Genomic DNA, 25,037 nt, shown 5'->3' on the forward strand with positions numbered 1-25,037 from the left:
GACATAGTACTCTCTTGCACTCATTAGATAGGCTATGTGCGTTCTCTCATCGTGCTTATCCTCCTTTATTAGGGGTGACAAAGAGAATGGGGTCTGTAATGAAGTGGCCCTAATAGTGCCTGTACTCAATCCTAACAACACATTTTTGTGAAGGGTGAAACAGGCGGAACTTACCTGCATGTATTGAGTAAAGTGCCTCACAGCGCCTCACATTTTACCAGTTATCCAAGCATTTCGAAACCTTTACTGCATAAAAAACAGGCTGGAGATATAGTTTTGTTAACCCTTCGAGGGTAGAATTTTTTCTTAAAAAGCGTGCCTCCGTGGCAAATTTTTTAAATTGGTCTCTAGCAGTAGGAAATGATTGAAAACTCTATACTCATACCAACAGTTTACACGCAAATATGCTATACAGTAAGAGCTCGAAAAAAATTTCTAGCAAAACTTTTGGCTATAGAATTGTTCTTGCAAAAACACGCTTTATCGGAAGAAGGATAGCATAAGAAACGAGTTGGAAGAAGAAAGGATTGAGCAGTTGCCGCAAGAAGAGGCACTACAAGAACACGCAAACCACAACTGAAAGCAAAGAAACAGAAAACTTATTAATATTTCTGAACTTCGGCCGCTCAGGGCTATATCTAAGCTACCGGAAACATGATAGCGGCGATTGTAAAAAACGATAGCATCTCCTTTACGCATGCCTTGGAGGTAGCAAACGGCACATGTGCGACTATGTGAGCGAGCACTCTGAGGTAAACAAGTTGACCTGTGTGCTCTGGCAAGTGGAAATGCAATTTCAGATGACTTTGGGCAACTCCATAGAAATGGCAGCACCTCTCAACAGCCACTGGTACTGAATACAGGCGAAATATCTAACGTAAGATTGGTGCCATTCACGTACGTCAAAGTCCATGCGGGACAGATCAGCGGTGCTTTACATATTTGGCAAAAACCCTCAAAGGGTTAATAATGTTAACAGATACCACATGCTGTTCTTTGCTATGTATATTTTTTATCACTCCGGCGTGCTTCTTTAGTTCTTGTATCTCTCGCGGGATTGAATCCTGGCCACGGCAGCCACATTTCAATGGGGGTGAAATGCGAAAACACCCAGTACTTAGATTTAGGTGCACGTTAAAGAACCACCCCAGGTGGTCCAAATTATTCCGGAGTTTCCCACTGCGACATGCCTCATAATCAGAGTGTGGTTTTGGCACGTAAAACCCCATAATCTAGTTCTTGTAGCTTATGACTGTGGACAGAACAGCCAGCAAGCTAAGTGAAAAAAAAAAAAAAAAAAAACATAGAAGAAAATCGTTATGAGCAGATTTGAATGTCTTTCATGAGACAATTCAAGCTCTCTGTGTTCCACGTAGTGTGTGCTTTTCTGACCGCCAGAGATGTAGCTGTGTTTATGCAGCATCACCGAAGAAGCAGCGTATTCTTTTCTTCTTCTTTTTTTTTTTGGTTAGGTATAAGGTCCGTGTGAATTGCAGCTGGGGCAACATAATGGTGTATGATGGACTGAAGGGAGTACATTATGATGGCCTGAAGGGAATACATTGATATTCATGTTCAGCGGATGTTTCATGAGCACCGTAAAAATTTTTGTTTGTTAGACATCTTGGTGGCCTGCCTTGGTGGCTCAGTGGCTGTGGTGTTCTGCTGCTCAGCATCAGGTTGCAGGTTCAATTCCCACATTTCAATGACGACAAAATGCAAGAACACTTGTGTATCATGCTTTGGGTGCACATTAAAAAAACCACAGGTGATAAAAATGAATCGGGAACTCTCCCTTGACTACAGCATCCCTCATAGCCCACTGTGCAGTGTTGGAATGTTAAACCTTTATTTTTTTGCCTTATGTCGTAGGATCCATGTACTTTACAACACTAGTCTGCAGTGATCATGCCTCTTTATTTTAGTGTAATAAGACACATTTTTATAGCCACAATAAAGAAACCACTAGGCATCTAATGCATAAGTAACAGCCAAATCTAACAAACATTTGGCACAATTGTAAGAACACTTTAATAGATCAGAAATGCTATGTTAATTTTTTATCATAGAAAACCCTCAAACAGCCTGCCTTGTATGCACTTGGGCTTGTGTGGAGACGCAGAGCATGGCTAGAATGATATCTGTATGTAGGCCAAGGGGACGGAATATACTTCCAGGTTTTCAGATGCGAAAGGCTTTAAGGATAGATGAAAAGCAGTGTACATTCTTTCCGATGTTCTTGAAGCACATTTGGAGCAAAGGTGTAGCTGGAAGCTCTTGCCTCATTGCAAGTTTCCGACAGCAGGATGATAGATGAGGCTTCTGTTATTGGAGCATATATTGTTTTAAGCTTGCTTTTGCTGTCAATTTTCGTCCTTGCGGGAGACGTGTGGTGCAGGTTTTAGTGGCAGCCATATTATCGTAAGAAGAATAGAACAAACAGTACGTAAACAGGGCACAGAGACCATAGAAGGACACTAGTGAAAACTTATGCACACAAAGAAAGGTGAGCGGCAACAGGTGCTTGTTTCCGTTTGTGTGGATGTTCTCGTGTCTGTCCTTCTGTGGCTTCAAAGCACAAATTTCCCAAACAAGTTCATCAGGGCAGGGAGAACCTTGTCGACATAGCACTTACTTTTGCCATGTGCAGAACACACGTGCAAGGAAAATAATAAATGCATAAATATGTTGCATTTATAAGGATAGATAGTGCAATTCTTTAGATGATAATATTAATGCCAAGGCACTGATGCAAGTCTATTCGTGCGTCAGTGTTCTAAGCTGCAGGTTTCACATGCTCACTGTTCATGGTACTTTATTATTTGCATATCTTCAGTGGTCAGAGTGTATCCAGATGTAGAGGGATTCTTTTAGCTAATAAATTATGAAGTGCCGCTCAATAGTGAGCATGTGAGATTAAAAAAAGTTACTTCATCATGACTTGTGGGAACATATGTGTCAGTGCCCTGTCTTTGGTGTATTTTAGAATGTTTTTTAGCATAGCGCACTTTGCAGACCTAAGGGGTTATGTGTGCATGCAGTATGGCAGCTGTGTGTTTGTAGATGGCACCTTGCTGGCATAGGTCATGGTACTGGTAGTGGATTACATATAGCTGTGCGTACAGTGAATGTGACCAGTTTATGCACCCTTTTCTTTCTTTCTTTTTTTTTTTTTTTTTTTACGCACTTTTATGGGGGGGGGGGGGGGGGGTGCTGCCCTTGGAAATAAAGTGTTTGGTTGATAGCCAGGGTTGTTTTTCTGTGATTATTTCTGTGTATTTCTGTGCCCCTTTTTTGCACACTGGTCCCATAAAATAGTGAAATTCTTAAATGCTCAAAGCATCATCAGAGGTTTGCTTACATGAACATTTGGAAAGTACAGAAAAGCCCTGCTGTAGTGGGATGTGGCTGTCCTTGGTGAGGAACAATAAAATATTAGTTTGCGTTCTTCTTCAAACACCTGCATTTTGATCTGTATGTCACACTCCTTTCTCAGTTCATTGATGATGAAATCTTTCTTGATATTGTCTTGGCAGTTAACCTTAGTTAACCTCAACATCTTCATTTTCCAACCACTTACATCTTCTGAATGCTACACTTCTTGTATGGAATCATTTTGGTTCCATACAGCATTGCTTGTCACGCCACTGTATTGTAAACCTGTCCTTTCAGCTTGGCTGACACCCTGTCGTACAAACCCACCACAGTAGCTCATTGGCTGTTCGCTGTGCTGAGTGAGGTCGTGGGTTTGATTCTAAATTGTTGGGGACATTCTATTGGGGTGTAATGCAAAAACACTTGTGTACCATGCCTTCGGTGGATGTTAAAGAGCCCCAGGCAATCAAAATTATCTGTAACCCTCCACTACAGTGCCCATCATAGTCCATGGTGGACGCTGGACATTGCACCCAATAAATCGATCTATCTTGTCGCACAAGGTTCCTGAAGCCTGCTTCTAACTTGTTCGTACTGCCTTGGTTGTCATAATCCAATTTTGAGTCTTCATTTTAATTGCACATATGGGGGGGACTCGCGTCATGAGAGGATGGGAGATGCAGCGTGCACACACACCAGGGCTTGTGTAATGCAAAAACAGGTGACGCACAGCTCCACAGCGTATGCTACCCTGAGATGGCAGATGTGCACTTGCTGAGGCAGCAGTGTTTGCACTGGTAAGGACGCACTGTCACATGAGTGGTTCGAGCAGCTGGATCTAAAGTTTTCACAAGTAATAACCATTACTGTAGGAGAACTCCTTGGTGCCCTTGCCCCCATTCCTTTTCCAATTGTGGTAAATTATGCTCACAGTTTTGAGCCCCACACCCACCATGTGCCATCAAGAGGCTGACTTTCCTGCAAAGCCTAGTCAACCGATGGCTGAATTTGTCAGGTTTTGAAGCATGAAACTAGGGGGGGGGGGGGGGGGGCGTAATCTCGCATTATTGTTGAAGCATGCTGCTACATATAATAAGAGGTGCTTTTTCAGTATGTTGATGCTAAGTAAACAAATACATATATAAAAGCAACATGTTTTGCATTTGTTTTTATACAAATATGGTGATTTCCAATATTGCAGGTAATTGCTTCCACTACTCTCAAACCTCCATCTTCTAAACACTCCTACAGTGTTCCAGCTTTGATTCAGGACTCCCTCAATATTTCATAGAGGACAGACAGTGCCTTCTTCATGAAAAATGTTCTGGGGTGTCTCTTTTGTATAATGGTCCATCAGAACATTCGTCATTGTGTTAAACACAAATCCTTGAAACCCTTGAAAACCCTTTAAGTTGAAAAGGATATTTTCAAGGCTCTTGAAAGTCCTGGAATTCCTTTTTTTTCCTTGAAAACCCTTGGAATTTCTGGAGTGATAGTCTAACATTGATTTTGTGACCCGCTTTCTATGGCGGATCAGCATGGACCAAACTTGCTATATTAGAAACAATGGTACAGTAAAAAGAAAGAAAAAAAAAAGCGATACATTGCACCTGCCTGCGTGTCACACACGTACCTTCACCACACTCGCCTTTGATCCATGCACCTCGCACAGCACGCCTTCGTCTCAGTCACCCTCTCGTGCCTCTACCCTATCTCTGTTCCACCCCTTCCTTGTTGGCGCTATCGGACTTTTGTTTCGGAGGAGTGGAAGGGAGACAGAAAAAAGGCGCATGAGGCTGGTGATGCAATGAAATTCTGCCACATCGCGAGCACAGCACAAAGACGGGTGCAGCATTGCTTTTTTTCTTTTTATGGCATCCCGCGAAGTGGCCGATAGGCTAAGGGCCTTTCGGTTCCAACGTGGGAGCGGCCCGCTTCGGGCTAGGAAACTAGTGCGACCCAATGGACCATAATAAAGTTTTTTCATCCATCCATCTGTGTTTTATCTTGGAGGCAATCGGCAGCGGGTGCAAAGGCTCGGCGAGCCAAAACGGCTTATATCGCCCTCACACTGTGGGTGACGCTATCAGCTGCCGCCGGAGAGGACACAAAAACTTTGCAGGCTTCGTTTCATACCATCTATGTAAAGATATTATCAACATGGTATGAAACCATATCTTCATTAGTGACTCTCAGTTTCCACAAAATTAATTTTTTTCTGGTTGCGCAATGATTCTAATAGTTTTATGCCCCTTCCGCGCAAAAAAAAAAAATTATGCCAGTGACTGTACTTATTTGCATGAAAGGTCCAATTTTAGTATAACAAAATTTCGATGTAACAAAGTAAAGTGCTGATTTTACCGACTTCGTTAATATAAATGTAACTATAGTGTTTTAGAAATGTTGTGATTGTAAAATATTGCTACATGGGATGCTGCTCTGCACCCTTGAAATAGTATTCTTGAATTTTTGTCTCTGAGACCTGTACGAACCCTGTAAACAGGAAAATGTGTACTTAAACCTTGGTACAATTCTGCTATCACCTCAAAACTCCTAGTTTCACTATAAATCCATATTGTCAAAAGAAGGTACAACTTTCGTTTTATTCTTTAATATAAAAATCTAAAATTTACATTTTCACTTGTGTTTGGTGTGGTCTTCACAGGGACTGAAGTTTAATTATCTGAAGCTCTAGTTATTTCCTTCACCTTAGCTTTTCCACAATGGATCTTTCCTCGCCCCAATTTTGCTTCGAAGTGAAACATTTCCTGCTTCTTGAGGTGGTCCAAAATACTTGAGGCTGGTTCTGCCCTTCAAATTTTCTTCTTGAACTGACATTGCATAAGCATTAAATTTTCCAAAAGTAAGTCCCTTAAGGACATGTAAATTTGAACATTTAAATGTGTATGTTTTTACATGATTAAAAAAATGTCACATGTAACTTAAGCTAGGAAGCCAGTGCATGCCCTGGAGTGTGCTAGAGGAGAGAGTGATTCAGATGACAGAGAACAAAAACCTGGCGTCTTTTTGCCATGTTTTCATAGATATGACTGATGATCACCTCTTTTGCTTCAGATATGTCAGCATTTTTGTGCTGTTTTTTTTTTTTTTTTCGTCCTGGTTTATCTTGTCATCATGTTAGCTGTTTTTATCACCTAAAGTGTTGGTCTGATATGTAGCATCCTTTTGCAGGTTGGCCATCTTTTGTACTCTTAGTTGTTTTTTTCTATTTCATTTGTACTGTTTATAGTGTGTGTGCTCTTTTGCATGGAGCACCATTCTCCTGTTTCAAGATTACAACTGTTCCATGTTTAATTCATTCTCGACTCCACTGAGCTCTCTTCATGTTTGACTTACCCTCTATGCGCACTGTCCCAAACCCTCCCTCCTCACTCTGTATCCACTTTACTCCTGGCCTCGTGTTCCACAGAGCATATAATTTCTACTTAGTTTGTGAAATTTTAACGGCTTGCTTGATTTTGTATCTACTGTTCCTTTTGTTGTGCCCTCAGTTTTTTTATGTTACCGCTAATAACTTCATTAAGCATTTACAGCATTACGTCATGTTCTTTTTTCTTTAGTACATATATATTTAAAGCTAAAATCTAATTGATGATAATGATGCAACAGTTGGTTTGTCTTGCTCTAGTAGGTAGTAGTACAAAGTACTACTCTCCACGAGGTTAATAATCTCACGGGGAGCATTGACTGACACAGCGCTCCCTACCTCACTAACACAGTGCTGACCAACGTGCTGGTCAATGCTTCTGTGAGATTATTAAAAAATAGAAGGGCTGTACATGATCCAATGTCAAGTAGAGCACCCGGTCTGATTGGACATAACATTGTATTTTGCTTTCTTAACAGACCTGTGCCAAGCCTGAAGTCCTCTACGATTGTGTAATAGAGGCAGATGAGCGAGTTGTGCTGTGTCGTGATGACTGCTTTTTAGACCTGAACACACCAGAATGCTCAGGCAGCACTGATGAAAAGGTAATAGTTACAGAAGGAAAAACCATCACATTCTATCACACATAACATTCTGTGGTAGATAAGTGAGCTATGAAATGCAAGAACTTTTGTCTCTTACTTGAAGTTAAATTTGCTTGGTGAGTGCAAAAGGTTTGGTTTTGCTGACTTATTGAAAGTAACCAGAATATATGAATGCACTTCCAGAGACTACCAGCATTCTGCGATTTCTATTCTGGGTGTACTTCCCACCTGTACATATTGTCTTTTCGTTCTGGTATGTAAAGTAAAACAAATTACACCTAACAAATACGCTGTTTAGTAGGGAATTTAGAGGCCACAGAAGTACAAGCGTTGGACGAAATAACTGAAGCACCTAGCTTTAGTAGTACTTCATTATTATGGCATGGAGCCACCTTTGGCAGCTATTACAGCAAAGCCTTTAGAATGATAAATGCAAGTCTTGTTCAGTAAATAGAATTGTTCAGAGTCATTTCTTTTTAAGAAGAACCGCAAGTGCTTTGTGTGATGCATGGGTAGAAAAGCGGTTGCTCACACATTTCTCCAAGGCATGTTGCAGAAGCTTAGTAATGTTGAGTTCGGGCAACTACACAGGCAATGACAGGTTCTTGGCATCACTTGCATGCATGTCAAACCGCTTAATCACCAGCCTTAAGATGTGGCCGTGTTCTGTTGTCTTGATACATGGCACCACCTTCTGGGTACAAAGTTGGAATAATTGGGGCACTTTTGTGCTCCAAAAAAGGCACAATAGTGTTTGCTAGTAGTATGAGCACAGAGAACAAATAATGGAACAAGAGAATAGCAGGATAAAGTGGTCCCAACGATTACCAGTGTGCTTCATGTTTCACTTTTGGCAAAAGCCAGTCAGAGCTATAAGCTTGCAACAGGCATCTCTGGATATTTGCCTACCAGAAGTGATAATTTTGGTAAATGTTGATTGGTCAGAGAATATTACATATTTTATGTCAGTTTAAGGCCCGGCATTGTGATACTGGCAACACTCAAGCTACTGTTTGTGTGTTGGCACTCCTTAATAAAGGTTTTGGCGATAGCAATCCAACCATGCACATTTTCCTTATGAGTTTGTGACAAACTACCTTGGTACAACAGTGGTCTTGCACTTTCTGGATACCATCCACTTTGTCTTATTTTCTAAGCAAGACAGGAGTTCACAGGAAGATGTAGGTTTGAAGTGATCAACTGTGATAGAACAAGGAATGCCACTAGACAAGGGGACTTGTCTTGACAAGCCCCCTTGTTGAAATGTTAGCTCCAGAGACATTCCTCGTTCAACCACTCTTGTCTAATAATGGTCTCTTGCAGATACTTTACTAATCTGCTCACACTAGCTTGTGTTGTTCTTCCCTCCTTGTGGTCTGTCAACATGACCCTGGACATTGTGAATCTTGGCAATCCGCAAATACTAGAAATTTTACTCCTGGATACACTGGAAGGTGCGCACTGACAATGTGCGCCTTTCTGAACTGTGATGCAAAGTGCATTTTGCAGAGCGGCTTGTGCAGTCTGAGTGTCAGCTCTATAAGTGCACACATTACACAAGCCCACATTTAGCCTTTTCTTATCAAAGAGGAGACAAACAAACAGCAGCTACCAGTTTTAAAAAAAAAGTGGTTCTAAGCATGCAGCATCAAGATGGCAGGTTTTCCAGTTATGCTGTCCAACCCTTGTATGTTTTATCGTGGATGTTCTATTATGTTTGAGAAGTGGTGTCCTAAATTATAACTGTTTCTGGTGCACATTTAGCATGAGGATGCTAGAAAAAAGAAAGGCTATAATATCCTAAAATCCTGCTAGTAAAATTTTCTACTTCTTTATAAGGACTGGCTAGCATGTTTACCAAAATTTTAGCACATTGTAAATTACGTTCATTGAGAAGTGCTTTTTCTTCTAGCTATGATCACATACAGGGCCTAAGAAGTTAAAGTATAATTAATTTTAATAAAGTGCTATAATAGCTACACAAATGCTGCTTGCACGAAGTGGTTTATGTGCTTTGTCAGACACAATTTTCACAAACAAATATAGTCAGCAAATACATACATAATTGAAAAACACTTGTAATAAACTTATTAAATTTCAATATTATTGTACATGTTTATATGAGAAACTTGATTGCATTCAAAGACAAGTTTATTTTGTTTGATTCTTCAAGAGCGTTTTTGTTTCGAGATCGTAATCAAATTTGACACCAGTACATTAATTTCACATTTAAAGGCAGGTATCTCGATGCAAAGATTAACCCACCGTGTGATGTAACGTGTTCAAGTGGAAATGCAGAAGCGGGTCTTGTTTGGCCAGCCGATACCAGAGGTGCAGCTGTTATCAGCTCCACCAGACACCAGGACTGGTGCGCTGTACAAAATCAACCACGTCACATGTTGGGTTTGTCTTTGTGTGGAGATTCCCGGCTCTGAATGTGAAATTAGCGTACTGGATGTCAATTTTAATTATGAATATCTCAGAACACAAGTACAAAGTAAAGATTTCTTCAGGTATAATTGTCTTCAAGTTTCTAAATTAAAAATATGCCATAGTGGTTCAATTCAAAAAGGTAATTAAAATGGTTTGGGTATACGTATTTGCTGACTTTACTTGTGCATGAAAATTGTGTTTGATAAAACGTATAAACTGCCTACATAAGCAGTATTTGCATAGCTAGAGTAGCTAGAATAGTGTTTTCATTAGAATTATTTATACTTTAATTTCAAAGACCCTGCATTTACTTGATGGATTGCTGTTTATCTATGATGCTGTTTTGTTCATGCTGTTCATTTGATTGGTAAAGGCTTTGCAACAGAATTTATGGGACACTATTGAAATGTGATTTAATTTTGTTAACGTATAGGTGACCATCCTCAAACATCTTGACATGCACAAACTGAGAGCTGATCTACAGAAGGTGTTAAGTTTGGGAATCAAAAGCCTGGCTGTGGCTTTGCTTCATTCCTATACGTAAGTTTGAAAATTGTTAGATTTTCATACGAGGCATGAAAACATTTTGTTAGCTCAGCATGGATAAATTATACTAGTTAAGAAAAGCCTCAGATCCTGGGTTAATTTATTTTGGCATAACTCGTAAGGATAGTGGTGATGGTGGCCAGTGTGGATTGTGTTGTCTAATGAAGATATTTCTGCTGCTGCAGTATGTTCAGCTCTTGTCTTCAGCGTGATTAGAGAAGTCTCCACTGTCTGAAGCTTTGCTAGCTGTTTATTCATGGTGAATTTTGAAAGCAACATGCCCTCTGGCTTATACTTCCTCTCAAAAAGTATCCTTGCTCTGAGGGTGCCCTATCGTAAAAGACAGAATAGTTAGTGTTCTTGTTTGCTAGTGCAGTTGTACTACGCTAGGTGGCAGAGAGGCACTAAAGGTGAGAAAAAAGTAAGCTGAAGTGTGTGTGTGAAAACTGTTAGAGTTGCTCTTTTTAGTTTCATTGTACTCAATTCTTACCATGTATTATGCTTGCAATGAAAAATGGCTCACTTTACTCACTACTGAGCCACTTCGAAGCTCCCAAGTTATGGCTTCTCGAGCAGTGCGTCACAACGCATGCAAACTGTGTGGTGCTTTGTCAATTTGCACTGGGACCTGCGACTGCAACAAGCTTCTGCAACTGTGCTAATTGTGCCTTGATTACTGCTTAGCATTCTTTCGGAACAAAGAATGCCATTTTCAAATTATTTTACAGGTTTAAGGAGCACGAGCTTCTGGTGGGGCAGTGCGCCACTGAGTTGGGCTTCCAGCAAGTGTCTTTGTCATCAGATGTTATGCCTATGGTCCGCATTGTGCCTCGAGGATTCACAGGTCAGTGCGTAGCTTGCAAAGCTTGCTTTGCACTTTCATGTGGCATACATAAGTCAGAAAGCCTGTTTGTACTCACTGAGGCACATATTTTACTTCAAGGCTGTCATTGCTTGTTAAACAATTCTTGTCTGGTGACAATGAACAACTAAACGAGTCATTTTGTAAAAAAGCTTTGTATACAAGGAAAAGTACACATTAGCATCTGTAAGGAGCCTAAAGTCCTCATTTTTTTTTTTGAAGGTCCCTTTCCCCAATATTTTGTTAGCATATAATTGGCTGACAGGACATGCACAATGTCAAGCCCAGCTGTGACTTAATGTGTGGTAAGAGTGGGAGCTTTTGTTTTTCCTCTCTGCAGCACATGCAGGTAAGTGCAGGGACATTTATACAGACCTTTATATGGGTTGTTTTATTTTATCGTTAACATAATTTTTAAAAATCACCCATGAAATGTAGCACAGTTATACTTCTTGCGCTAGATTACTCTCAGAGGCAGACATTATTTGCACGAGAAAAGGAAAGTGATTATTTGACTAATTATCAAACCTTTGCTAATTAACTTTTAAACCGATTAATTTATGCCGCATGTTGCAATTTGTGGATTGTAGGCGGTGCCTTTAAGTCATAACCACTTGGAACATATTCTGAAGATGATACCAGTTGTGGACACTTCAAGACGGGGCAGGTTCAGTCTTTCTGCTGCCCCCACTTGGTCTTTGTTCTCTTCAGGGACACTATGAATTCCTGTCTTATTTCTCCTATAATGTTAGGGAGATTTAAATATAGTGTCCCAAAGCAGCTTTGCATGCCGAAATATCCAAACTTGTTTCTATGCTTTTTGCATTCTTTTGAATGCAAGAGGCGCAGGAACAAGTTTGGGGTTTCTTTCGTACTCGCTTTGCATTCTTTTGTACGCCTGGACAAAAGCATCCCGTAACTTTGGAGCTCCTATTTCTACAACTTTCTTTTGTTCTATTGTATGTATAAACTTGATGTTATTGAATACTCCTATCCTTATCAGCAAGGTTGTTTCTAGGAAAATAATTTTCTCCAAAATTTCTTAACTGTTTCCCTGTTTGTCTCCTTTACGTAATCACTTCTCTGACAGCACAATAACAGCCTTCAGTATTTATATGGCTGCTGTGGTAGAATCTTCAAGCTTTTCCCCCAGCTTTTGAGTTTTTAGGGTTTGCATGGTCATTGCCTTTTTCATAGCATGAACTTCAGCATGCAAAGCAGTGATCATATCTCTCAGTTCCTTAATTTCCTTGTTAAGCTCAGTATTAATTCTTTTCTACTCTTGAGATATTTCTCTTTATCTGCAGTACACTTAAAAAACAGCCAAGTTGTACATTCCACAATGATAAGCAGCTTTGCACTTTGCATGTGTGACAGTCATCTCCTCACACTCTGAGACATGATTACGCTAAGCTCAGTTCAGCAGTTCAATGGTCAAAACAGTCTTGGAACATGCTCCAAACCATGTTAACCTAGAAACAGAAAGCAACAGCGCTTGGGGGGGGGGGGGGGATGAAGCATGCACAGATAATCTGGAATAGTCTGTGTCCCCTTCTTTGCTTCTAATACCTTAAAGGCCAACTGCAACAAAATTTCACTTTTGGCTAAATTGGTAATAAATTACAACACATGATCTATTACTACGTGTTGCTGGGCTCTTTGGTTCATACTAGAGATGTAAGGGCCGGGAAACAACATGGAAAGATTAGGGGGAAAAACTTTTTCTTTTCTTCTTTTTTTTTTCAGCGCAGAGAAAGTGGAAAAAATACATTCAAATTTCAACATACAGTTATACTTGCCATTCTCAGCTGTGCGGCATACAATTCTAGAAGCGGCTACGATGACAAGAAAACGGCAGCATAGTTTTCAAGTGTCTTCATTATATGCTTTCAGTTTTGTTTTGGAAGTGTAGTGTAGCTTTCAAACTTAGCGGAATCTCAGTCATGCTAAGGAACCGCACATTCTGAGTCATATGTAACTACTGGCAAGTGGTAATGGCGGTGTTTTTTTGTTTTTTTTTTGTTTTTTAAATTTTCGGTATTAGAAATGTCAACTTTTGTGCGCATTTCCTGACAAATTCATTCACATGCCTTGCACACTCACTAGCTACAATTTGTACATTGAAACATGTGCCTTAAAGTGATTGGTTAAACAGTTAATTGGTGTAATTATGTTACTTACTCAAGCATTTTGATTTCTCATAGAAGTAATGGGCCACTTCATCCAGCACTTTAAATCAAGGGTTAGAATTCTGCTATCTGTCAGAGGCAATTTTGAAAAATTTGGTGCAGCTATAAAAAACATCTTGTATATCCCTCCTTCATATGAACAATGCACTTCCATCTGTGCTGACTGAAGATTTCTGTGCTGACTGAAGATTTCTGTGAAAGTAAATCTCTAGTCACTGCATTTCTGTGTCAACTGAAAGCGATTGCTTGCTGCACTCCTTTGCATTCAAATCGGTAAAATAAAGGAGAGAGCTCCCTTATGTTTTGGAAATTATCATACACTGTCAAAACACCACCAGAGGAGCCAACAGCACAGTATATCGTGCACATAAGCATTTCATGACATTTTGGCTACACTTTACATAATTTTTTCATGGTTTCCAAGTGCATGAATGTTTCTGGCTGAACAGAGTTAATCAAATGACTCCATTTCCCTCTCCCAGTTAGTTGAACATTTTATTTTGTGGTCTTTTCAATATCATTCACACTGGCTTTTTAAAAAATTTGGTTTCCATATTGCACTAGTACGTGAGGATTCTGACTCATTCATGACTACGAATTGACCATGCATTTGTGTAAACACACATTTAACAAGGTCTTGCTGTCACCAGTACAGTCTTTATTAAAAGTTGTGAAGCCATTCTGCAAGTGACCAGGTCTGTTGATGGGCTCTGTGGCAGAACTTCTGTGGCAGGCTTGTTGCTTAGAAGCTTAGGATAGGGATAAACATTGTTCCTCTCAACCTCTGGGACCTCAGACCTAAAAAGTTATACTGACAGAGGCTTCATTACTTGGCCCAGCAACAAGATTAGTCATGCTCACAGTGCTTTGATGCTTTTGACAAAGACCTTAGTAGTACGTGGCAACTGAACAATGTTAAAAAAAATTTTTTTTGACACTGTAACAACTCTATTGCTGCATGAAGATCTAGTGTTGACTCTGTCTGCTTCAGGCATTTCACAATACATCTGCATGTCCAGTTAATAATAAATAATGTCATGGTTCCTGTGGTGTGTGTGTAAATTAAATGTAAGGAAATATAAGCATGCTCTTATTAATCTTGTGCATTCATGTTTTCTTTTTCTATATTTTTTTTTTCAGCTTGTGTTGATGCTTACCTGACTCCATGCATCAAGAACTATGTGAAGAGTTTTGCGTGTGGATTCAGTGACAACATCAAAGTAATTTTTCTCTCTTTCATTGATGCTGGAGAATGACAGCATAAGCAACCTCCCTCCTTTTCTTTCAATCCTGCAGGATGTTACTGTCCTCTTTATGCAATCCGATGGGGGATTAACACCCATGGAAACGTATGTACTTGAAGCACCTTCCTTTTTTTCTTTATTCAAATTATTTTCAGTGTGTACAATTTTTTTGGTGCCTATTGTGTGTGTTCCCGCTGACACAGGTTTTCCGGCTCCCGATCCATTCTGTCTGGTCCAGCTGGGGGTGTAGTTGGCTATGCTAAAACTTCCTACAGTGCTGAACACCAAGTGCCAGTGATTGGCTTTGACATGGGAGGTTGGTGTCAAGTTACCTGTTTATATGCCTTTTGCAAAAAAAAAAGCCTATATATTTTTAAGGTCAAAGTACAGTATCATCACGTGTGGTTCTTTGATGGCATGGTGCAGTACCCATGACATTTGAAGACAATGTTAGAAATATTAATCAGCATCTTAACATGCTTGGGATGTGTTTGAGATTGAACCCTAACTGTTTTGATGTGAAGTAATTTTATTATTTTCTTAGTCATTATGTCACTATAGTGTCCACCAGGCGTAATTTTCATGCCACTATATTCAGGTCCTTGCACTGTTGATGGTGCTGCTGTGTATAGATGTTTTTGTGCTTTCGTTAAGGGAGACATGACTTCAGCAGCAAAACTACTTCAGAAAGCTTTCGAAGTTTTCTGAAAAATGTAGTTTTTATGTTAACTGATTTTAACACAGTTTTCCTTGAAAAATATTTTTCTTTCTTGACTCTAGCAGTGTTATGTTGCATTCTTGTCATACAGAAAGTAAGAGTGACAAGAATCAGGGGAACTGACATGCAATCATATGGGCCCAATAGACAATAAGGCCCGGGAATGCATTGAGGAAATTTGCTGTGTTTTTAATTGAAATGTAGAAATAATAAGGAAAGGTGAAATTAAAGTTGAAGAAAAGACAACTTGTCAGTGGTGGGTGCGTGACAGTGTGCACTCAATACTGTTAAACAACATATCTCAAGGGGGGAGGGGCCCAGAGCCCTGAACAAGGCCTTTAATATTTGCCATGTGGTTTCCAAGGGAGTTTTATTTACCCATTATTCCCATTGAAGCCAACAAATAAGGCAATTTAAGTCGGAAGTGCTGGGGAGTGGTGGTTCTCCCCTTCTCTATCCCCCCGACATCACTGTAAGTTACGTCTTTATTGCCTGGAGTCAAAAGCAACAGGAATGTCGGGGTGCAGTGGCAAGGAATCTCCACCTGTAGACAGTAGTCTTGGGGGCAAGACACTTGGACTGTGAAAAATATTCACTTTTTACCTGTAGGGATGTTTTAAAGAAAAATGACAGGGTTGCATAATGAATTCTCTTGCCCTAAGATGTTAAGAGGAACCTGTGTGCTAAAAACTTGAGTTGCTCTGCAGAAGTTGTTTTGAAGTGTTGATACTTGAATAAGCCATTTTGAGATTTCTAAAAACGCTATGGATTTCTTTTATTTCTTTGAACGCATGAAGTCATGCTTAATTGTTTTTTACAGAACTTAATTCATACACATCTGAGCCATACTGTCAAAGAATCTTGTGTCCAAAGAGACAATGTGTCTGCTGTGGTACAGCAGACACATTGTTTGCTGTATACAGGGATTTTATTATATTTTATTTGATGTTAAATTTGTTGCTGGTAATGTGTGCACCAGTGCACGGATCTTCTGAACTCTAATTTGCTTTACTATTTTGTTTCTCTGTTTAACTTTTTATTTAATATAGTTTCTTTTAATAATGGAAGAAAAGAATCTCCTAATCTAGGTGAATAAATTGCAAGGGGCACTGTATTTAAATGTTTTATTATGTGAAGCAGATTATGTAGCTGTCACATCCTCCTTGGACATTACTGTGTGCCTGTAATTCATGAACCATGATAAAACGGCTGTTTTGTTGTTTTATAATTCTTGATTGTTCTACTTATTAGGAACATCTACTGATGTCAGCCGATACGATGGCCATTTTGACCATACCTTTGAGACAACAACTGCTGGTGTGACGATTCAAGCTCCTCAGGTAAGAGATTTATGATTTCATCTTTTAAAGGGGCATACTTGCCTTTATTTTAGTGCATCCCTCTTCGAAAGTAAGTGTAATGGGGAGTACCTTGAAGGTGAAATGGTTGTTTTGGAAAAAAAAAAAATAGCCTTTTAAAAATAATTCCGGTAACTTTTGGGCACCCCCTCGTATATCGTGTTTTGGTCCAGAACGCTTAGTTCCTGCAGTAGCATTTTTTAAGATATAAATATGTTTCTTAGCCACCAACACTATCTTCACTTGGGAAGAATCATCTATTTAAATCTGGTGAGAGAGAAAGGATTCACGTCATCACTTCATTATTTTTCTTCTGGTTTCTTGGTATTAGCATTTTCTACGAACATTTCGACACCTTCAGCTGCTTTTAATCTTTCATCATTAGCACTTCCTGCAACTGTTTCATCACTCTTTGATGCAAGTTTTATAAGTCGCTGTTGCAGTATCTTTATGAAACGGGGCCTGCATGCTTATACCCCATGCTGATGTTATGCTGCGTGGCAAACCAAGCGAAAAAAAAAAAAGTGAAAAATAAGCTTGTGCACTTCAAGGATCATGCCTAAAACAGCTATTAGAAGCCAGTACTTTTTGTACCTCTAAGTGCACTATATTTTGTGTGTCTAAGTGATTCCAGGTAGAGTCAGCAGCTGGCTAGCCTGTTTAATTTCTTTAATATTTCTGTATCTTACTACTTCATGTCTGGCACCCATGGATCCATCCCTAATTTTTCAGGGAAAAAATTCTTAAATTACAACTTGTAAGCCAAGTAAAGGTGGACTGCAGTGTTTAGTCACACTGTTGTTTTTGCCAAATTTGTTTGGCTCAAAAGATATGTTTACTCAGAAAACGTGTTTACAACTCGGAAGATATGTTCCTGAGAATTTTGAGAATTTTACTCTCAAGTTAATACATACAGTATAGTGTGCCCAATCATTTTTGGCCACTGTCACACTTGTACACTTTTTTCTAGAAGAAGTGTTAAACTCAGGCCACATTACATTACTTTGCCAACTTTGCATATAATTGCATGCATCTATTCTTATAGTGATTCTCGGGTATTGAATCTTGTCACTTGTATTTTTGATTAGGAACTAAATTAAAAACTAAAATTAAACTAAAAACTAAATTAAATTAAAAACTAAAAAGCTTATTAAGCATCCACTTTATGCGGTAAAATATGGCCACACAACTGTCCAAAAGAGAATACTGAAACACTGAACATCTAAAACTTGTGGTGCCGATGAAATAGAAATACTATCTACCTTTAGTTATTCTTGTACTCTGTTGAGCTCTTTTTTACTCTTATGTGCTTTCATAAGGGCAAAAATGTGTGTAATATTTATGGTACAGAAGATGTTGCACACAAAATGTGACATTTCGCTTGAATTTGTACACATCACTCCATGAAGATGTGGGGTATAAGGTCTGCATCTAGCTAGAACAGATTATATTTTTCTCAGTCAGAAAAAAGTCAGAAAAATTAGTCTTCCTGATGCTTGCATGATAGGCTTTGTGCTAGGCACATGATATAAATATTACAAAGCACTGGACAATGCACATAATTAATAGATAATGGTGATGGCAGAGTTACTAAATGCACTTTGTTTACTTTGCAGCAACCTGCTGCAAAAGTAGCAACTCTGCTTTTATAAAATGCCTAAAGAAAATGTAAAGGAAGCTACTGGTGCATGCTAAAGCAGTTTTCACATCTTTTCAACTCCATTTTTTTTATAGTTATATACAGTATAGACCACTTATAACGTAACCGCTTATAGTGCAAGACCGGATATAGTACAGTCTTTTCAGACTCCCATTAATTTTCCCATAGGACTCCATGCATACGCATACCGCTTACAGTGCAGCCGCGTGAGACGAAATACCGGTTCTCGGTATTTCGCCAACAAGGGCGGTAGCGAGCACGCTTCTCAACGAGGTGCGCCCACCGATGGGAGAGGAGATCAACGAGGGCGATGTGGAGGAGGAGCATGGGACGTGGAGCATGAGTCCAAGGGCGATAAAATCGTCGCCACGTGCCGTATGTGCAAGTGAAAGCGTGCGGGGGACGCACGCCTTCACGGAGAGCGAACGCACAGCGGAGAGCAAATGTGACTTCCGTCACGCGAAAGGCCGTGGGGGTATGGGAGGGAGGGAGGGAGAGGGGGCGACGCTGTGCTGCGGCACCATATGCGTATCTTGCAACCGGGTGCAAGGGGAACTGGCGACGCAATCTTCCACGCGAAAGGAGCAAAGTGGGAAGGCAGCACGGGAGGGAGGGGGGGGCCTCTACTCTGCCAACAAATGCGTTCGCGCCTGTGCCGGCTGTCAGTGTTGTCGCGCGCACCGTATCTTGAAACCGATCTCCACACAGCTCTGACCTTTGTATGCGCTGTGCTTACGCCGCTCAATTTCCGTTGAAGCCATAGACTGCACGAACCTTGGCTCGCTGCAGCTGCTGCGTTTCCCCACGCCTGCGTTTTGACAGTGGTTGTCTGCGGTCATCGAGTCTATTCATGTTTGCTTGTGCGCGTGGACACCACGTGTGTTAATTCAGTTAGTAAGCGATTGTGTCAAGTTTATGCAGCCCATAAAACTACTATCCCTACCCCTTATAGCTCTCTACTAATTTGCTATCGCAATTGATGCTTTGCCTTTCGGGCGAAACTGAGACATTTAAAAAAAATTATTACTTTGTCTGCTTCATGCGAAGATCGTGGGTACTTGGACATTAACCTTTCAACGTTCCTAAATTTAAACAGATGTAAAACTCCCAGGCGCACGCTTCGATTCTCAGATACGCGCGGCTGCTTGGTCTACATGTTTTGCATACGTGCTGGGATTGAAAATTGTTGTTTTGGTTATAGTGCGGTACCGCTTATAGTGCAGATATTCACGACTCTGGCGACTTACGTTATAAGCGGTCTACACTGTAAACATGTATCCAAAGCTCTGGTCATCATTGTTTGCCTGAATATTGCATTACAAATTGTGCAGTGCTTCGTTTGCAGTTCAAGAACTGCAGTCACTATATTCTGGTTCTTCCATTTTAATGATACAGGCATCAGAACTAATTGCTGCCTTATTGATTTAATTGTCTTGCTGCCTCATTGATTTAATTGCCATGGTGCATGATTACACATTGAATCACTTTTTATCAGCAGAGACATGCTGTAAAGTTGGTGAAACACCATGATGTGGTGTGTCTGAAACCCAAGTATGAAGCTAAATTAGTGTCAGCTATCGCAAATTTTGATACATTTGTCATCTCAGTGGCTAATTCTTTAGTTCATTCACATTGTGTTGCTCAGCTGGACATCAGCACAGTGGCAGCTGGTGGTGGCTCCATGCTTTTCTTTCGGTCTGGGCTCTTTGTTGTGGGACCAGAGTCAGCTGGAGCTCACCCTGGACCTGTTTGCTATCGGAAAGGTGACGATTTTAATGCATCTTACATATCATAAACTGCTGCAGTTAGACCACATGATGACTTTTTTTTTTGGCATGTTGTGTTAATACTATCAACTTTTTTTTTTTTTTAAGCTGTGATAATTTTATAACCTAGTAATCACCATAGCTTCCTGAGCATGTCTTACAGCTGAAGTCTACTTTCTTCCTTCTTTTAGGTTTTTAATACATCACTGAAAGAACTGATATATCTTTATGACATGTCTTTACGAGTGATAAATATGCATTGTTCAACTGGAATATTTATTTCGGCTAAGACATTATGTTTCGTAATAATATGATCCAAAATACATTACTTCCATGTTTTTACATGTTTAAACTCCTTTTTATTGTGTATAATGTGGCTGCTAGGAAATTTTGCAATATCACCAATGATATGTTCAACCTTTTGACACCAGTCTTGGAAATGGGAATGTAATGCAGGCTGATATCATGTGTTTCCAAGTAGACAGTCATGTTCTGAATATGATATGGCAGTATGACGTCTCGTCTTGTAATGTTAAAAATACTGTGTTATCACTGTAATTATTAAAAGGCTTTGTAATGATTGGGTTTCTATGTTAACTAACCTGTTATAACATGACAAGAGATACAAACAGGACACCTGCATTGACTGTCAGGAAATTTTTTGTTCAGGATGGTGTGATATGTATAAAACATACAAACCATGGTTATGCTTAGATATAGACAAGCACAATACGAAGTCAGTTGCTTGACCAGCCTGCAAAGGAAATATTCATAGACTAAATGCAGCCAAATCTAAAAGAAATGGGGAGGTAAAAGACCACCCAAGCAATAAGATAATAGTTGTAATAGTCTGTAATAATTAACACGGGACAACAACAGCAGCACAAAGATATAACCAAGACAGGAGTATAAAAAGTTAACGATTGAGGGTTCAACTCACTTCGTGTATGCTCCTGTTGCAGTAAAATATAAATTACACTCATAAATTATCACCATTAATTTGCCTTTTTTTATGCTTCGTGTTATCTCTAATTCCTTCTGTTAGTGCTCTATGGCTGCACATTCTTTTAAAGGTGAAGCTAGAAGAATATGTCCTGATATCTTTACATCCTTTGGTCACATGATGCTTCATGTTTTTTTCAAAGCATTAGTAAACCGCAACATATGCATGCCTCATGCTTTGTGGGATCATGCAGAAATTTGAATGAAGTGATGTTTAAATAGGCTCCTTATACTTCAGCTTCACTTCACTCAAACTTCTGCTGGGTTCCACAAATACTTCAGCTTCACAGGGCCTGCTGATGGTTCTATAGCACAGAAATGCAGAAAAATCTTGACAATATTGTCACGGGTATCAAACTATTTACAAGATGTATTTACACGAGATGCATCAAGAGCAGCTCAGAATCCAGAGAGGCTGTTTCCACTTCATCGTCTTCTCCGTCGTCGACATTGTCTGCTTTTCTCACCATAACACAACCCCCGGCGGAAGAAGCACTGTCCCGTCACTTCAGACGGGGCCATCGGGAAGGGCATAGTAGGGCTTAAGCCGAGAGATGTGTACAATGTCAGGTGATGTGGAACCGGGTGGCACAATGGATGTCACTGGGATGATCTCATAGGTGACATTGGTCACTTGACGTAGAACGCGGTAAGGGCCTTTGTAGCACGGAAGGAGTTTCTCAGAGAGCCCCACTCGGCGGCAAGGGGACCAAAGTAGTACGAGAGAGCCTGGTGAAAAGTATGTCTCACGATGGCGGCAATTGTATGCGTGCTTTTGAGTTTCCTGCGATGCCAACAAACGAGTACGGGCAAGCTGGCGCGCATTATCAGCGTGGGCGATGGCGTCGTGGGCATACTCGCTCCCTGAAAGCCGTATCAAGGGGAGCGAAGCGTCCAATGGTCATACAGGGTCACGACCGAAGAGCAAGTAAAAGAGGGAATACCCAGCAGTATCATGGCGTGACAAATTATAGGCGAACGTGACATAGGGCAGCGCAACATCCCAGTCCTTGTGGTCGGGTGAAACGTATTTCGATAGCATGTCAGTGATGGTCCGATTAAGTTGCATAGTAAGGCTGTTGGTCTGGGGATGATAGGAGGTAGCTAGTTTGTGCTTGGTAGAACAGAAGCATAGGATATCGGCGATGACTTGAGAGAGGAAAGTGCGGCCATGGTTGGTAAGGAGCTGTCGCGGGGCGCCATGGACTAAAATGATATCCCGGAGTAGGAAATCGGCGATGTCAGTCGCGCAGCTCATGGGAAGCACCCGAGTGATGGCGTAGCGTGTCGCGTAATCAGTAGCCACAGCGATCCACCTGTTGCTGGAGCTGGACCCGGGGGGGGGAAAGGGCCAAGGAGATTCACACCCATGCGGAAGAATGGCTCAGTTGGAATGGCGATTGGCTGTAAGTACCCGGCAGGAAGCATTGCTGGTTTTTTCTGATGTTGGCAGGGCTTGCAAGCAGTTACGTATCGCCGTATCGGAGCATGTGAGGCCAGGCCTGTAGAAGCGGCGGCGCACGCGATCGTAAGTGCGAGCAAGGTGTCCGGCAGGAGGGGTGTCATGAAGCTCCTGAAGCACGGTTAAGCGGAGGTGTTGGGGAACAACAAATAGAAGGGAAGGACCGTCAGGGTGAAAATTGCGGTGGTACAATATCCCGTCGTTGAGGACAAACCACCGTAACGATGGATCAGTAGGAGCAGTTTCCATTCGGTCAATGAGGGTCCTGAAGGTAGCGTCATGGCGTTGCTCGTGGGCCATGTCCAAAAGCTGAGAAATGGAAAGAACACTTGCGAAAGCGTCCGTGTCGGCGTTGGCGGGCGTGTGTACAGGGTAACGGGACAAGCAGTCAGCGTCATTGTGTAGGCGACCAGACCTATAACCTATACACCACAGAATAGGAATACTCCTGTAGCCGCAAAGCCCATCGTCTAAGCCTCCCTGTGGGATCTTTTAAGGACGAAAGCCAACAGAGGGCGTGGTGGTTTGTTACAATAGAAAAGGGCCTGCCGTATAACTGGGGCGGAATTTCGGTACTGCCCACACAAGGGGGGCCGAACATTCACGCTCGGTAATAGTAATTCTGCTCTGCAGGTGACAAAAGACGGCTAGCGTACGTGATAACACAATTGCGGCCGTGCTGAACTTGTGCCAAGACGGCACCGATGCCGTGGCCACGTATCGAAGTGTCCTACAATCTTCGGGGTGGTGAGTATGGTGGTAAGGCGAGAAAAGGCGGCGGCCTGAGAGGCTCCCAATGAAAACGGCACACTTTTCTTCAGAATATCTCTCAGAGGGCGTGCTATGGTGGCAAAATCTTTAACAAAGCGGCAGAAGTAAGAGCAAAGGCCCACGAAACTTCAGACATCTTTTGCAGACTGTGGGACAGGAAACTCTTTCACGGTGTGAATTTTCTCTGTGTCCGGTCGGATTCCAGACACATTGATGACATGTCCAAGGAAAGTAATTTCATGGTGGTCAAAGTTACATTTCTTTGAGTTGAGCTGTAGACCGGCCTGGCGAAAAACAGCAAGTACAGCTGGAAAGGTGCTCAAGGTGTGTGCTGAATGTGGGCGAGAACACAATAACATCATCTAGGTAGCAGAGACAAGTTGACCATTTGAATCCTTGGAGTAATGAGTCCATCATACACTCAAAGGTAGCCGGAGCGTTGCATAACCGAAAAGGCATAACTTTAAAGTGGTAAAGACCATCAGGCGTTATAAAGGCGGTCTTTTCACAGTCGAGATCATCCACAGTGATTTGCCAATATCCATACCGTAGGTCAATGGACGAAAAATACTGTGCCCCGTATAGGCAATCAAGGGCGTCATCGATACGAGGTAGTGGGTAGACGTCCTTCTTCGTGATGTGGTTGAGGTGCCGGTAGTCGACGCAGAATCTCCATGTGCTGTCCTTCTTTTTGACCAGCACAACAGGTGACGCCCAGGTACTTGATGACAGCTCAATGATGTCTTTCGCGAGCATCTTGTCTACTTCCGTTTTGATGACTTGGTGCTCTGAAGCTGAAACTCGGTAGGGTCGCTGATGGATGGGAGGATTATCGCCTGTATATATACGGTGTTTGACAAGTTACGTCTGACCTAAGGGATGGTTGTTCAGGTCGAATATGTCCTTGTACGAAAGCAATAAACTACAGAGCTGTTCAGCCTCCACAAGTGTGAGATTCGGGACGATCATTTTCCTAATGTCGTGGTCAGTACAATTGGCAGACCGGAAAGGTTCACGGGAAGCGTCGACGGCAAAAGTCTCAACGCAGTGAACTTCTAAAGCAGTGATCGTAGCCAGGATGATATCTTTAGGCAGAATTTGCTTTGTGAGCCCAAAATTCACTACAGGGAGATACGTGCGATTGTCGGTGACCCTCAGTATTGTATGCGGGACAGTATCGTTGTGGCTGAGAACAATGGCAGTTATAGGAGCGGAGATGTAATCGCCATCGGGAACTGGCAGAGATGGTGCAATTTCGATGTATGTCAAGGCCTGTGGTGGAACGGGAACAAAATCAGTCGGTCTTAGGCGAATTTCGTGAAGTGTCGGAGGATCATCCAGCAGAGGCAGATCAAGATGCACAATACTAGAAGAACAATCGATGAGCACTGAATGGGCAAACAGGAAGTCTAGGCCTAGTATGAGGTCATAGGGGCATTGGTCAAGCACAGTGAAAAGAACGACAGTATGGCGGCCGGAAATGCTCACATGTGCAGTACACAGTCCGACCACAGCCACCGTGCTGCCGTCGGCGATTCGTAGGACCCGAGTAACGGCAGGCGTAACAATTTTCCTTAAATGGAGACGAAGGCGGCTGGTCATAATAGATATGTGTGCTCCGGTATCTATCAGTGCTGTGACGGGTCTGCCATCAACGT

At 41.4% G+C, this 25,037-nt stretch overlaps 1 protein-coding gene across 1 annotated transcript in view; it reads left to right on the forward strand.

Moving 5' to 3' along the window:
- LOC119434398 (5-oxoprolinase-like) overlaps positions 1-25,037 on the forward strand; it is a 138,802-nt gene that overhangs the window by 2,814 nt on the left and 110,951 nt on the right. The window contains exons 3-10 of the mRNA XM_037701561.2: positions 7,243-7,368; positions 10,235-10,341; positions 11,076-11,191; positions 14,539-14,618; positions 14,695-14,747; positions 14,846-14,958; positions 16,612-16,700; positions 20,024-20,141. Of these exons, the coding sequence (XP_037557489.1) occupies positions 7,243-7,368; positions 10,235-10,341; positions 11,076-11,191; positions 14,539-14,618; positions 14,695-14,747; positions 14,846-14,958; positions 16,612-16,700; positions 20,024-20,141 (802 nt within the window). The remainder of the gene's footprint in view (positions 1-7,242; positions 7,369-10,234; positions 10,342-11,075; positions 11,192-14,538; positions 14,619-14,694; positions 14,748-14,845; positions 14,959-16,611; positions 16,701-20,023; positions 20,142-25,037) is intronic.

The sequence above is a fragment of the Dermacentor silvarum genome, chromosome 1 (genome assembly GCF_013339745.2).
Source record: "Dermacentor silvarum isolate Dsil-2018 chromosome 1, BIME_Dsil_1.4, whole genome shotgun sequence".
Classification (NCBI taxonomy): Eukaryota; Metazoa; Arthropoda; class Arachnida; order Ixodida; family Ixodidae; genus Dermacentor; species Dermacentor silvarum.